This window comes from Aquarana catesbeiana, linkage group LG04 (assembly GCF_042186555.1).
Source record: "Aquarana catesbeiana isolate 2022-GZ linkage group LG04, ASM4218655v1, whole genome shotgun sequence".
In the NCBI taxonomy this organism is placed as follows: domain Eukaryota; kingdom Metazoa; phylum Chordata; class Amphibia; order Anura; family Ranidae; genus Aquarana; species Aquarana catesbeiana.
Window position 1 is genome coordinate 40,886,348 of NC_133327.1, and position 14,847 is coordinate 40,901,194.

Consider the following 14,847-nt stretch of genomic DNA (forward strand, 5'->3'; position numbering starts at 1 on the left):
TGCATTCAGATGTAAAGGGGAACTCTGTTGACCCTGATGTAAAGGGGGACTCTTGTGATTAACTCCATATGATTAGAAATGTTATTTAATCACAAAAATATTTGAATAGTGTATACTAATGAATTTAATGTGTTACAAAAAAAATAAATAAATTGGTGTGCGTTGCTAAAGTGTTCGGGTTTAGCTTGGCGAAAAGGTGGCAACCTTAGATGCATGGAACACCTGTGCATCCCCATGCTGGTAAACACAGCCCTGCACAGGCATGGGTTGTAAGGCCCCATGTGAAATAGGCCTAAATATAAAAAGTAAAACTGAACGTGTTCCAGAAAATGCCGATACAGCTTTCAGAAAAAGCTCTTCTACAAAGGAGAGCTGGCATGATGAGTGATCATTGAAGACCAGAGTAGACAGGAAGTTGGAGCATGCTCACTGAGGCTACAAAACTGTATGAAGGTATGACAAGACATCCCCAGTGCTTCTAAAAGAAAACAAGGAATGCTCTTCTCTTTTTTTATATTTTTAGGTATCACTTCTTATTTGCAAATGGGGTCGATACAGATTAGATGCGGGAACCCCAGCACATTGTAATTGATGACGGCCCCATTGCAAGTGTGAATGGGGCCTTGAAGTTTACAAGTAAAAAAAGAAAAACATATCATTTTAACTTTTAAAGTAGACAATTTAAATAAAATGAACTCAAAACATTTACATTTCTGTATCAAATTAAAAATTAAAATCTCACAAAAAAATATAAGAATAACAGCTTACCTCCATAGGATCTAAAGGTTTCCACTAAGCATTCAGCTTCTTCATTAATCTTGTCTTCTATACCTTTCTTCCCCATTCCATAATCTCGGAGAGTTGACAGAGTGAATCTTCTCATTGCCTTCCAGCTTTCTCCATTGGAAAATACGATTCCTGATAGAAAGAATACATATCAGAAACATTTTCCTATTTACATAATGTTAAAAAGAGAACTGAGTTATTACAAATCTCACACCAAAACTTGTGAAATCATAAATACATGTTTTACATTACACCAATCAATAATATTGACCAAAATTTGCTCAAAATTCTTTGGTGAGCCATCACCCAGTGTACAAAAACAAATTAGTACAAATTCACTAAAGATTTGACCAAGATTCACACAGTGACAATATAATTCCTTGTTATTCAGCAACATCTGTTCTTCAATAGTGAAAGATAAGATCACAGTTTCAGCATTATGGAGAGTTGTTGTCTGCAAATGCACCTACAGACTAAATTTGATTCCTTGCTGATACTTTACATATGTTATTCAACAGTCATTTGATGGCAGTTGTATTTGCCCGGTGTATATTCATGCTATTGTAAAAAGAGGGAATGTTATTGAGGAATGCAAGGTATATTTAATCAAATCTCACTTGGATGAATGCTTGATAATTGGGTAATTGCTTAGTGAATCCTTAACAATTAGTCACCTGTATGTTGATTGTTAAGAAAATTGTTAAGAAAACTAAGATCATGGCAGCCGGTCCTATCAATTCCTGGAAACAGTGACAGATTTGATCTTCCTAGGCGCCAAGATCGGGACAGACGGTGACTGTACCCATGAAATTAAGAGACGCTGGCTTCTTGGGAGGAAAGCAATGGCAAACCTAGACAACATTACAAAAAGCAGAGACATCACCCTACTGACAAAGTGCCGTATAGTCAAATCTATGGTATTCCCAATAGTAACCTACGGCTGTGAAAGTTGGACCATAAGGAAGGCTGAATGCCGAAGAATTGATGCTTTTGAACTATGGGGTTGGAGAAGATTCTTGAAAGTCCCTTGGATGAGAAGAAGATCAAACCAGTCAATCTTGAAGGAAATCATCCCTGAATATTCACTGGAAGAACAGATCTACTGGACTACGGAGCAATGGAAGAAGGTGGCCTGATCTGATGAATCACGTTTTCTTTTACATCATGTGGATAGCCGGGTGCATGTGTGTCACTTACTTGGGGTAGAGATGGCACCAGGATGCGGTATAAGAAGGCAATTCGGCAGAATCAGTGTGATGCTTTGGGCAATAATCTGCTGGGAAACCTTGGGTCCTGCCATTCATGTGGATGTTACTTTGGTGTTCATGCCTCAATGGGTCAGGGCTGTTTTAGCAAAAAGGGGGCCATATTCAATATTAGGTGGGTGGTCATAATGTTACGTATGTATATATATATATTTATATATATATATATATATATATATATATATATATATATATATATATATATATATATATATATATATATATATATATATATATATATATATATATATATATATATATATATTGTATATACACACTTTATAATCACTTAAAGGAGCCATTTCAGCCAAAATATTTCTCTGTTGTAGGTAAAGTTAGGCACAGTTAGGTCTCCTGACTATTGTTTACATCTTTCCCCATTTGCAGACCATTAAAAATGAAGCTCATATTTGTATCCAAGCTCCAACTGTCACTGGCCTTTGAGTTCCAATGTACTCCATACAATACAATAGGGTACTACTGACACTTTTACATGATTGAGAACAAGATTATCTGGGACAGAATTCATTCAATAAAGAAACCAAGAAAGAGTTACCATGATCTTTTTGGAGCTTATAAAACATTGGACTTCTGGGTCTATCAGCAAATTCATCTGCATGGTTGATTAGAGCTTCTTTTACAGCATCATATCCGCACATGATAATCATCTTTGACATTCCTAAATGGATGGTGTATACTGGACCATACTGCTTAGACAACTGCAATTACAGAATAAGAAATGGAGTTAAAGTGACACTAAAAAATATCCCTATTCTCCAAAAATAATCCAAACCCATTCATCACTAAATGGCCCTATAATCTAATTTTTAATGAAGTTGTTTCTTACTGTATTTTTCTGCCTCCATGGAACATCCTCTATGAACTCCCAAACCTCTCCTTTTCCATACCACTTCCCTTTATTGGAATGAGCTCTACACACACTACAAACAGCTAGGTCTCATACAGAGCCTCAGATACCTCCATCCTAAATACTTACAAAGAAGTCAAATGAGATTGCCCAAAGGGACTTTTTGGAGGTGTAAATAGATACAAATATCATATATAAAATATCATATATTAAAAACACTTTATTACATAGAAACATTTGTTAAAAACAAAGAGATGCACCAAACATCATATATATACTTATTGCATGTACATTGATAATAAAGCACTTTAATCTTCAAGACTGATCCAGTTTTTCTGAATAATAAGGAAAGTACAGAAGTGGAAAACATCATAAATCTCAACAAGTTTCGGGAAACAATGTTCACTTCATCAGGAGTTTGATGTTTTTGACAGGATGTCTGTAGATCAAGAAAACATTGTAAGCCTTATATAATAAATGCACAAAATACACTGCTAACCAGCCAAACTTACATCTGAGTATAAAAAACCCAAAAATGCCCAAGCAATGTTAAACATAGTCAAAGAATCAGCCACCAGATGGAGAGTCTATCCTGGGAATTCAGGAGACCTGGTGGCTAATCCTTTGACTATGTTTAACATCAACTGGGCATTTTTGGTTATTTCTACTCAGATGCTTACCAGTTCCCACCATTTTTTTTTCATTATAGAAGTCTTACAATGTATTCTTGATCTGCAGACATCTTGTCGAATGTCTCTAACATCAAACATCAAACTCCTGATGAAGTGGACATTGTTTTATGAAACACGTTTATTTATTATGTTTTCTTCTTGTGTATAGCAAGACTATATCAGCCTTGAAGACTAAAGTGCTTAATCATCAATGTACATGTAATAAGTATATTTAGGATGTTTGGTGTATCTATTTGTTTTTAACATTTTTTTCCCTATATAATAAAGTCTTTGCTTTTTATAATGTATATGATATTTTATATATGTATATTTGTAACTACACCTCCATCAAAAGTCCCTCTGGGCAATCTGTTTTTACTTTTTTATGCCTACTACCAATCCTATAATGCGGTGGTTAAAAAACATTTTTAAGTAAATAGTTGGTAACTGTATTTTATATAATATGTTTTATTTATGCAGATCATTTATATATGCAATTTTAATGTTTTATAGCATATATGGTCCTGACCACATAATGAGGGTAGATTAGTTATAATAAAGCTGTATATTAGATTATATACCCCAGTGGAGCAGCATATAAGGACCGCGAGGTATGATTTGCCATTTAGATAGGAATGCTTGCTGGGATTTTTAAATGAATAATGTGACATATGGGGATTTCTATATATATTATTGTATATTTTGTAAGGTTTAGAATATAATTGTTATTTATGTGGGTAAATATTTTTAATACATTAGGTTTGTTTAAATTGTTGGTAAGGGATAGTATATATGTGTATGAGGTGCGATGTGGTGTCCTCGGAATTATACAGCTCCGTTCTGGGTAACATTATGTGGGACATGTTAAGTCATATGTTTATATTGTTGTCCGCATCTAACTAGGGTAGCAGGATGTTTCTGATCCCTCGGTCGCCTCATATGGGGCTTGCCGCTGATCGTAGGGGTTAAGGCATTACAAAGAGAAAACGGCCGTAGCCTATTACTAGTCCGTCCGCGGTCTAAGGCAAAATGGCCACCGTCAGTATATTTAGATCACAAGGGGCCCGTCCGATCAGATCCCCCTGATGAAGGCACGTGATCCCTGTGCCGAAGACGCGTAGGGGAGGGGCCAGGACGGAGCTGTCAGCAAGGAGAGATAGGCGAGACAGATACACCACACCGCACGCCGTACCAGCGATTTGGTTCTCATATACAAAGCCCTGAATAGGATGGTGCATTCACGCACCCACACCATGTGAGTACCCCTAGGAAGGGAGTGTTTACTTTTTAATAAAAGCCTTTACAATATTACACTATGGAGCTTTTTTCTTTTATTCATGATTTGGAACGCTACTAATTGTGCAAGTTGGAAATCAACACCTGCATATCGTTAGAGCCCAGGAGTGGCTCCCAAGCATGTTTTGACATAGTTTGGGTACTGTGTCACACGCTCTGAGGTGAGCGCATAGGCTTTTGGGGATAACCGGAGAGCACTGAAGCATGTTATATGTTCTGCACTGTTTTGATGAGCCTGATGGAAATCACTTTTGATGGACACTGGATTTGTGCACTTTGTATATATTTTTCACGAACGTTTATGGATTTTACATATCACTTTGTTGAAGGAGTGGATACTCTTTCTAACCTGAGTTGGCACTTGAATTTTCAGTATTTTATGCATGTTGCACTTTATTTACTGTATCACTAAATAATGTTTCACAGATTATAATATTGTTTTAGGTACATCCTTTTGACATTCATACACTTTATATATTTATTTATTCACTAATATTGTATTATTTATTTTTTATTTTCTACCGCAAACGCCTTTTTTATTCTAACTACCAGATGCGGAATGTCACTGGCCACATCACCTGCCACACTGCCTTCCGCAAGATGTGGATTGTCACTTTCCACGTTGCCTGTCACCAGATGCGGAATGTCACTTGCCACATCACCTGCCACGCTGCCTGCCACAAGATGTGGTTTGTCACTTGCCATGTTGCCTGTCACCAGATGTGGAATGTCACTTGCCACGGTGCCTGCCACAAGATGTGGATTGTCACTTGCCACCAGATGTGGAATGTCATTTGCCATGCCAGGTTGCCTGTCACCAGATGTGGAATGTCACTTGACATGCCACGTTGCCTGTCACCAGATGTGGAATGTCACTTGCCACGCCACCTGCCACATTGCCTGTCACCAGATGTGGAGTGCCCCTTGTGGTATGTCAGGCAGACAGCTGAGGGGGAGAATTATAAGTCCCAGCACACTCTACCTGTACTCCCACACACAGCTCACCTGTCACTGATGACGTCACATCTCTGTGGGATTGCCCCTCTGGATGTAGCAGGGTGTCTCCCTCCTCATGCCACAGCGGGTCTCACCTGGCAGAGGGAGGGTCCGGGACTCCTTCGGCTGTCACTCTCTGGCACTCGGCCATTCCTGATTAGCTGTCTGTGGAGTGGGGAATCTGCGCCGCTGAACAAGGAATCTTCATTTTCTCACAGCGAGAAGCCGCAGGAGAATGGTGATGCGGGGCGGGCAGTGAGAGATGATGTCATCTCTCTGCTCCCCACCGCATCTCCGACACTGAGATAGAACACTGGCACAATAAGTGCACAATAAAATAAACCATCAAAAATGTCCATAATAATCATATGTGAACAAATCTTCTTGTGTATACTCCAACACCGTGAAAATAAAGTGCACACATGCTTCAGTAAACTTGCTAAAAGTGCTTCAACCGAAGTAATAACAAAATGTGCTCACCAGATCATCTCGGCCACAAAGTGACCTCAAAGCATGACTAATGGGAAGGACTCCTCAATTCAATGCTGTAGCTCCTTTATGCAACCCATTTCAATCAAGCAATCTTATAAGGAAGAAACTGGTACCCAATCCACTTTGCAGGTATACAAATGTAGGTGTCTTTACCTTATAACATCTCACCACTGCATATATCAACTTGCATCAAGTAGGTCTGTGAAATAGCTCCCCAACAAAGAGCCACAGAAGGCAGGATATAGTGTAATACTGCTTTATATTTTATTGCTTAAAAAATAGCACTTACATAGTCCAGCATGAAATCACAAACAATCCACACAGGGGGAAGCAGAAACGCGGGTATAAAACTCGCAATGTGCGTGTTGCATCTCAGTTGTGTAAGCAATAGTATAAGGCTCCTATAGTTGAAAGCGTCAGGCCTCACCTCTAAGCATTTCATGCTAGAGCGCGCGTCATCAGGATGTGGGTCTGAATCCATTTTCTCTGAGCCTAAATAGCAGCATTGACAGTCTGCAGGAGCCTGAGATTACACCTGCAATCTGATTACAGGTGCAATGCTTTAAATGCTCCTAATAAAAAAATAATAAATGCACATTTTTTTTTACTTGCAAAAATATATTCATTTATTATTTCTTTTAAAATAGGGATAGGAAATGTGTGATCAGGGAGCCTGGTATCCGATCCAGCGGTGCTGCCGGGCTACCATAGAGCTGGTCATGGACCAGAGGGTCCTGGGAGGCCAGAAGTGACGTCATGATGTCAATTCCGGTTTTGGTAGATGTAAACACTGCCATTTTTTTTCCTGGAAAGCAGAGATTAATGTTTTTTGGGGTTTTTTTATCTCATGCTTTTCAGGGTAGAGGTGACTTATAGACCCCAGATGTCTTCATAAAAAGGACCTGTCATGCCTTATTTCTATCACAGGGGATGTTTACATTTCTCGCAATAGGAACAAAAATGGAAAAAAAAAGAAAGGGACAGTGTAAAAATAAAATAAATAATAATAAAAAAACCTTGAAGCCCCCCTGTCTCCCTGTGTTTGCACGCAAAAGCGATCGCAAACGTAGGTTGCATTCACATACGTAAACGGTGTTTGCACCACACATGTGAGGTATCACCGCAAACAGCATAGTGGGAGCAATAATTCAAGTGCTAGACATCCTCTGTAACTAAACTGGTAACCTGTAAAAAAATGAAAGCATTTAAGGCCCCCTCTAACACCCTCTTTCTGCAAAGTGTCACGGCAGTGTTTTGGAAGACCTAATCTGGACTTTTTTTTCACGTATATACTGTATGCAGATGAATTTTTTATTTATATTTTATGTTGTATTTCACTTTAATTGAGTCACCCTTCATATTATCATATTTTAGCATGGCAGTTTACACAATTACCACTTTTACATAGTTTCACTGATTATTTTTTGCCAGCAGCTTTTTTCTGTTTATATACCCAACAGTGCAGTTTTTTATTATTGTTTTATATTACATGCCTGTCCTAGAGCTGGTTTGCTGGAACTCTTTCTTGCAGAGCTCTCCATTCCTGGTGTGCAGCATAATGTGTCCTCCCAAGGACGCCTATATCACTATTATATCCTACAGTGATTAGGGGTCAGCAGGAGGAGCCAGAGTGGCCATCAGGGGGACATTCTATATGACACACTAGACGTGATGGATTATATTGGAACTGGGAGATCTGCAACTTCCTGCAACTCAGCCACGAGAAATGTAAGTGTAAATCTGAATTTTTCACCGGAAAGTGCTAATCTATTCACAGGGTCAAGTATCAGAATGGGTTTACTTTATATTAATATGAATTTTAATGCAGCAAACACTAAGGGGCCTAGATATAAAAAAAAATCAACTGAATGGATATCATAAGCATTCACTCAGCTGTGATCAATTTTCCTCGTATTTTATCTAATATGTTAATTTTATATGATCATAAGTGCCATCTATTGCCCATCATGTAGTATTTTTCCAGAAATACCTCAATTTTCCACATTAGGGCCATTAGATGGGGCTGAAAGTCATAGCAAATAATGATATTAGACAAAATGCAGGGAAAATTTTCCATACTTAAGCAAATGCTTGGTCCAGCAATTTTTTTCTAGACCCCTTAGACCTCAAGGATACGTAAAATACCACCTCTATGAAAGATTTATAAGGTTTCTTTAGGTCAATTAGATGAATACTTCCAATGAGGGGGAATGGTCTTGGTCCTGGAGGGAGGTTTTTGCCTTTCTGCTGCTTTTGGTTGTTGTAAACTTTGGCCAAGAAAAGGATGACAATGATGGAGACAAGAATCGTCACAGGGTCCATGGAAAACATGTCTTCAGGAATATCTAAAGCAAAAAAAAAAACAAATGAAACATTTATTTTTAGTGCTGTTAGGAAGGTGGGTTATTCTCACTGTTGGTAATATTTGCTGAATTTAACACTTGGATAGATACACGCCACCCATGATCAATGCAAGCCCTCCAATAAATGCCATAAGTCCAAACAGAAACATATAAATGCTCATAAATTAATAAGTATCACTCGGTGGACACAGTGGCTGACCAATCGTGCCATAGTGCAGCCTGTGTGGCCCATGCAGGGCGCGTTCTGGGGCGGACACCATGTGAACTAAGCCATATGAAATAATTGTAAACGTATTCTTTAACAACGCTACTGTCCAAAGCTGTCTCTGTTGCTTTTTCACATATAGTGGAGGCACTGTAATACAGGAGGCGTGTTACTGGCCAGATCACCACGTAAAAATAGGGGGAAAAAGATTTGAAAAAGAAAACTAATGATTATTAAGCTGCAATATAATACATTTCGGGCTTTTATTTTAATACTGCTTTAAGATTTTAGTTTTAATAAAACCTTTAGTCTGATATCAGGCACATGGTGGACCTGGAGGCCATGCAATACTTGCTTGTAGTTCAGCTTTAATTCCTGCCACATATACCGATTCGTACTTTTGACTATATCTTTGTACTGTACATCTGTAAACTGTTTTACTGTACAATTGGTACATTTTCATTGAATAAAGTTAGTTCAGCAGCTACTTACTTTGAGTCGTGTCAGTATTGTGATCGTCTCTCTTCTATGGTGTCAGAGCAATGTATCCGTTCTACACAAGCCTGGTTGACTGGTTGTTATTTGGCTTAAATAGCACAACAGTCACTACTTTTCTCCACCCTCTGATACAAAGAGCAAGGTCATCTCTGTTCTCCTGATCTGTGTAGTCTGCTTACTGTTGAGATATTTAGAAAAGTTACTGTATAGAGTATTTTCAGTGCGCATGTATGTTTTTTTTATTACCGAAGTGTTTATTTTCACTTTATTAAATATGTGTAAACCTGGCCATACATTACAATTTAAAGCAGAACTATACTCACTTCCCTTAATGGCTGCTCACATCTTTGGCCGGTCTACGTCTGGGTTTCCATCTTTGATCGTTTTAACTGGCCAGGCTGAGACGATGTCTTCCTTGAGCATGTGTGAGAGTTCATTTATCTTGGTAATGTGAACAGGCTGGTAAGAATAATTTATTGCAGAAAACACATAATGTTCCTCATGTATTCAAAAGCTTACCCGTTTGCAAATTATTTAATTTTTTTTAAATTTTTTATTTTAATTGTTACCACAAGGAAAAGGAAAGAACAAAAAGTGCCTGCATCCAAAAAATGCATTAGAAAATGTATGCTGTACTATTGTTTACTATAATGTATGCTGTACTAAATACAAACATAACCCCTTTCCCCCTCCAAATTCATAAAATGGATTAAAAATAAACAAATATGCCTTTAAAAACAGAGGTATCCTACTAAATGTAGGCTAAAATTGTCACTAATGCCGTGTACTTTTCAGCATCAAACATCCGACGGTCTTTTCGACGGACTTTCGACGAAGTTACGACTGACTTTCGAATGACCGGTCTTGCCCACACACGAACGGACTAAAGTCCGTTCGAAAGTCCGTTCCTATGAACGTGATGATGTACGAAGGGACTAGAATAAGGAAGTTCATAGCCAGTAGCTAATAGCTGCCCTTGCGTCCTTTTTTGTCCATCGGACTAGCATATAGACGAACAGATTTTTTGACCGGACTCGAGTCTGTCGGAAAGATTTGAAACATGTTCCAGAAAAACGGAAAAAGTCAGCTGAAGGTCCGATGAAGCCCACACACGGTTGGGTTGTCTGACGGATTCGTTCTGTCTGACCAGTCTGGCACCAGGTGGCTGGTGTCACTGACAACTAGCACAAGAAGAACACATTGTAGGATGCAGCTTGTTGCCACTCTGCGTGGGAGTCCCAAAGGTGCACTATGTGGGTGTCAGGCAGTTTCAGCAGATGGGGGTATAGAGGTGAAATTGGCTGCTGGAGGAGGCAGAGGGATGTATCAGAAGGGGTTCCAGCCAGCTCATCAACATCGATTTAGTTGTTTATTCTAAAGAGAGCAAGAGCATTTTAAAACAGAACTTCACTCTAAAGAGGAAGTTCCGCTTTATGCCCTCCTCTTCTATTTTTGGTGTTTTTTAGGAGGGAGTGGTACCTTGTTTTGACAGGTACCTACTCCATCTTCTGGCTGGATCTTCACGGCAGACCCAGGACTGGAAGTCCTCTGTCTGCACCCTTTTGGGACATGTCACAAGTCCCAGAAGGCTGTGGGACTATTCACAAAGTGTAGTACAGCTCACGCAAGCGCAATGGTCAGCTGGCTGTAAAGCCACAAGGAATCAGAGCCAGCTACTGACAGTAAACATGTAAAGAACCGGTTTGGGTGAGGACAGTCCTGGACCCCTGGATAGGTGAGTATCCTTGCTATAGTGCAGAATATGTTATCCCTGTCCACTTCTGTTGGTGGCCAAGCTCTTACCTGTGATCTTAGAAAACACCTAATCCAATTGTCAAGATGTTCTGATGTTCTGTTTCCCCCCATTTATGTACCATTGCTTATTTGTCTTTACAGAGCCCAAGAGGATTGTTCGCTGCTCTGCACAGTGCATTTTTATTTTTGTTCTTCTCAAAATATACAGAAAATGATTGAAACAGAAAAGTCAACAGCTATAGTATTTGTAGCTGCTGGATTTTATTATTTTTTTTTATTACTTTTCAAACAAGAACCACTTTAAATCCTATGTATGGTGTGGACTCAAATAGACTCAAATGCCACATTTATGTTTAAAAAAATGACAAAAACATCATCCTTGCTCTTCAACATCATCCTGCTTGTATAGCACAGCTAGGGGTGAGTTACCATCCCATATTCCCAGTGGTTGGTTCACTTCCATATATAAACCAGAGACACATTGCAAGCATTTTAAGACATTCAGTATCCCATGTGGACTGTCCAATGAATGTGTTATAAGCCCTCAGTTGGAAAGTCCCTACATAGCCTGTCCTGCTACAGAGCAAAATCCTATCTGGCTGGGAGGAGACCTGTTTTTTCCTGTTGCAGTAACATTTAAAGTTCTTGTCCCCCCCCAGCTTGTGACTGGACAGTGAAAGGAGAAGCAGCAGACTGAGGAGTCCATCTCTCTGTAACTCTGCATTCTGCTCCTGTAAGCATGCCCTTTGCTAGAACATGAGCTCAGCAGCACCCCTAAATGGCTTCTTGTATTGCGTCTTATATTGCCCCTCTACCAGTCTGAGCCCTGCCCTACAAGAGACTACAAGATGCTGATGCAAAATGAAATGCGGGTATTTACATTGCTTGTTTGCATGTAAAATTAAAATACATTCTTATCCTGCGTACACACGGTCGGATTTTCCAACGGGAAATGTTCGATGGGAGCTTGTTGTCAGAAATTCCAACTGTGTGTAGGCTCCATCAGACATTTTCCGTCGGAATTTCCGACAAACGAAATTTGAGATCTGGATCTCAAATTTTCCGACTACAAAACCCTTTGTCGTAAATTCCGATTGTGTGTACACAATTCTGACGCACAAAATTCCACTCATGCTCGGAATCAAGCAGAAGAGCAGCACTGGCTATTGAACGTAATATTTCTCGGCTCGTCGTTCATGTTGTACGTCACCGCGTTCTTGGCGATCGGAATTTCCGACAAGATTTGTGTGACCGTGTGTATGCAAGACAAGTTTGAGCCAACATCCGTCGGAAAAAAATCATGGATTTTGTTGTCGGAATATGCGCTCGTGTGTACGCGGCATTAAAGTGATTGTAAAGTCTCCTTTAAAAAAAAAAAAATAGCATAGCAAATAATAACAAACATGTTATACTTACCTCTTCTGTGCAGCCGATTTTGCACAGACCAGCCCGGATCCTCCTCTTCTAGTGTCCCTCTTTGCTGCTCCTGGACCCTCCCTCCTATCGAGTGCCCCCACAGCCAGCAGCTTCCTATGGGGGCACTGGAGCCGATTCACAGCTCCGTGTGTCCGTTCAGACACGGAGCTCCACCCCAGCCCCGGCCCAGCCCCCTCTCTCCCCTAATTTGCTGACTGGCTTTGATTGACAGCCGCAGAAGCCAATGATGCCACTGCTGTGTCTCAGCCAATCAGGAGGAGTGCCCAGGATGGCTTAGACATTCGTGGACGTTGTTGAAGAGAGATGGAGCTCATGTAAGTTATTAGGGGTGCTGGGGGGCCTGCTACACACAAGGTTTTTTATCTTAATGCATATAATGCATTAAGATAAAAAACCTTCTGCCTTTACAACTCCTTAAAGACCCCTTTCACACAGGGCATATTTCATTCTAAACAGCAAAGTATGAACTCACAGATCTCTTATGCCGCGTATAAACGAGCAGAATTTCCGACAGAAGGAGTCCGATGGGAGTTTTTCATTGTATATTTCGACCGTGTGTATGCCCCATCGGACTTTTTCTGTCAAAAATTCAGACAGACTTATATAGAGAACATGTTCTATATTTTTCCGACGGAACAAATTACTATCGTAAAAAACGCTCGTCTGTATGCTGTTCCAACGCACCAAAAACGACGCATGCTCTGAAGCAAGTACGAGATGGAAGCTATTGGCTACTGGCTATTGAACTTCCATTTTCTAGTCCTGTCGTACGTGTTGTACGTCACTGCATTCTGGACGGTCGGAATTTGGTGTGACGGTGTGTATGCAAGACAGCTTGAGCGGAATTTATCAGAGTTTATTCCGATGGGAAAACCGGTCGTGTGTACAGGGCATTACTGATCAGAGCAGAGAGGGCAGATAACACAACTGTGCCTATTCAGTTTCTGCATAGTGGACACAGACAGAGCCCACTCTGCTATATAGGTGGCTAAGTTTAACTGCTTGCCCACCGTGCTATAGCTGATATAAGGCTACAGTAGGACTTTCCAGTTCTGGGAGGGCGTCCCTGGAGCATGCATCGGGTAGTGTCTGTGATTGCTGTGTCCCTTAGATACAGCGGATCACAGATCAGGGTAAAGGGCCAATCACAGTGGCCCTTTACTTTGTGATCAGCTGTGACCAATCACATCTGGTCATGTGTAGACAGTCTTGCCGGTTATTGGCTCTCCTTTCCTCACAGAGACAGCATGTGAGGAAAGGAGAACTGATCTGACAGAGCACACTGAGTACAGCATTTACACTGACAATCAGGGCATTGATCATCAGTGCCCCATTTATCTGTGCAGCCCCATCACTTCAGCTTATCAGTGCCCATCAGTGCCACCTATCAATGTCCATCAGTGCAGTCTCTTCAGTGCCTCCTCCTGCATCAGTGCAGGTTATCAGTGCCCATCAGTGTCACCTCATCAGTCCCCATCAGTGCCCATATGTGCCGTCTCATTAGCGCAGTACATTAGCCCATTAGTGTAGCCTGATCAGTGGCCATCGGTGCAGCTTTATCAGCGCACATCAGTGAAGAAGAAATACTTATTTGCAAAATTATATAACAGAAACTAAGAAACTTTTTTCTTTTAACATTTTTGTTTTTTTTTTTGTTTATTTAGCAAAAAAATAAAAACCCCAGTGGTGATCAAATACCACCAAAAGAAAGCTATATCTGTCTCAAAAAATGAATAAAAATATCCTATGAGTACAGTGTTGCATGACCACGGAATTGTCATTCAAAGTGTGACAGCGTTGAAACCTGAAAATTGGCCTGGGCAGGAAGGGGGGTGAAAGTTTCCAGTATTGAGGTGGTTAAAGGGACTCAGCTGTCTGTTTACACCCGACTACCCTCTGATCTGATCTCCCTAAGTGGAAGAGGACAGATTCCCTTCAGCTTCTTTTAGCAGACTGGATAAGACTCGGAGGTAAGCGGGTTAAACGGACACAAGTCCATTTACATCTGCCTGTCCATAGGAATGTGTGGACCTTCTAATCAGATCCGCCTGATAAAACTGACAGGTGGACCTGATCGGATCACCCTTGTGAAAGGGGTCTAAGAGGATAAAAAGTTACCCTTCATCAAGTGTGTTACATATGCAGATAAGTCTGTTCACTGTTATGCCCTGTACACACGGTCAGATTTTCCGACAGAAAATGTTCGATGGGAGCT

The 14,847-nt window shown here is 40.3% G+C and overlaps 1 protein-coding gene across 1 annotated transcript in view; it reads right to left on the reverse strand.

The window, feature by feature from the left end:
* LOC141139197 (cytochrome P450 2C5-like) overlaps window positions 1-9,792 on the reverse strand; it is a 39,766-nt gene extending 29,974 nt beyond the window's left edge. Inside the window, exons 1-4 of the mRNA XM_073625116.1 lie at window positions 9,435-9,792; window positions 8,523-8,719; window positions 2,608-2,770; window positions 769-918 (exon numbers count right to left, since the gene is read on the reverse strand). Of these exons, the coding sequence (XP_073481217.1) occupies window positions 769-918; window positions 2,608-2,770; window positions 8,523-8,705 (496 nt within the window). The 5' untranslated portion in view covers window positions 8,706-8,719; window positions 9,435-9,792. The remainder of the gene's footprint in view (window positions 1-768; window positions 919-2,607; window positions 2,771-8,522; window positions 8,720-9,434) is intronic.
* Between the last annotated feature and the right edge of the window lie 5,055 nt (window positions 9,793-14,847).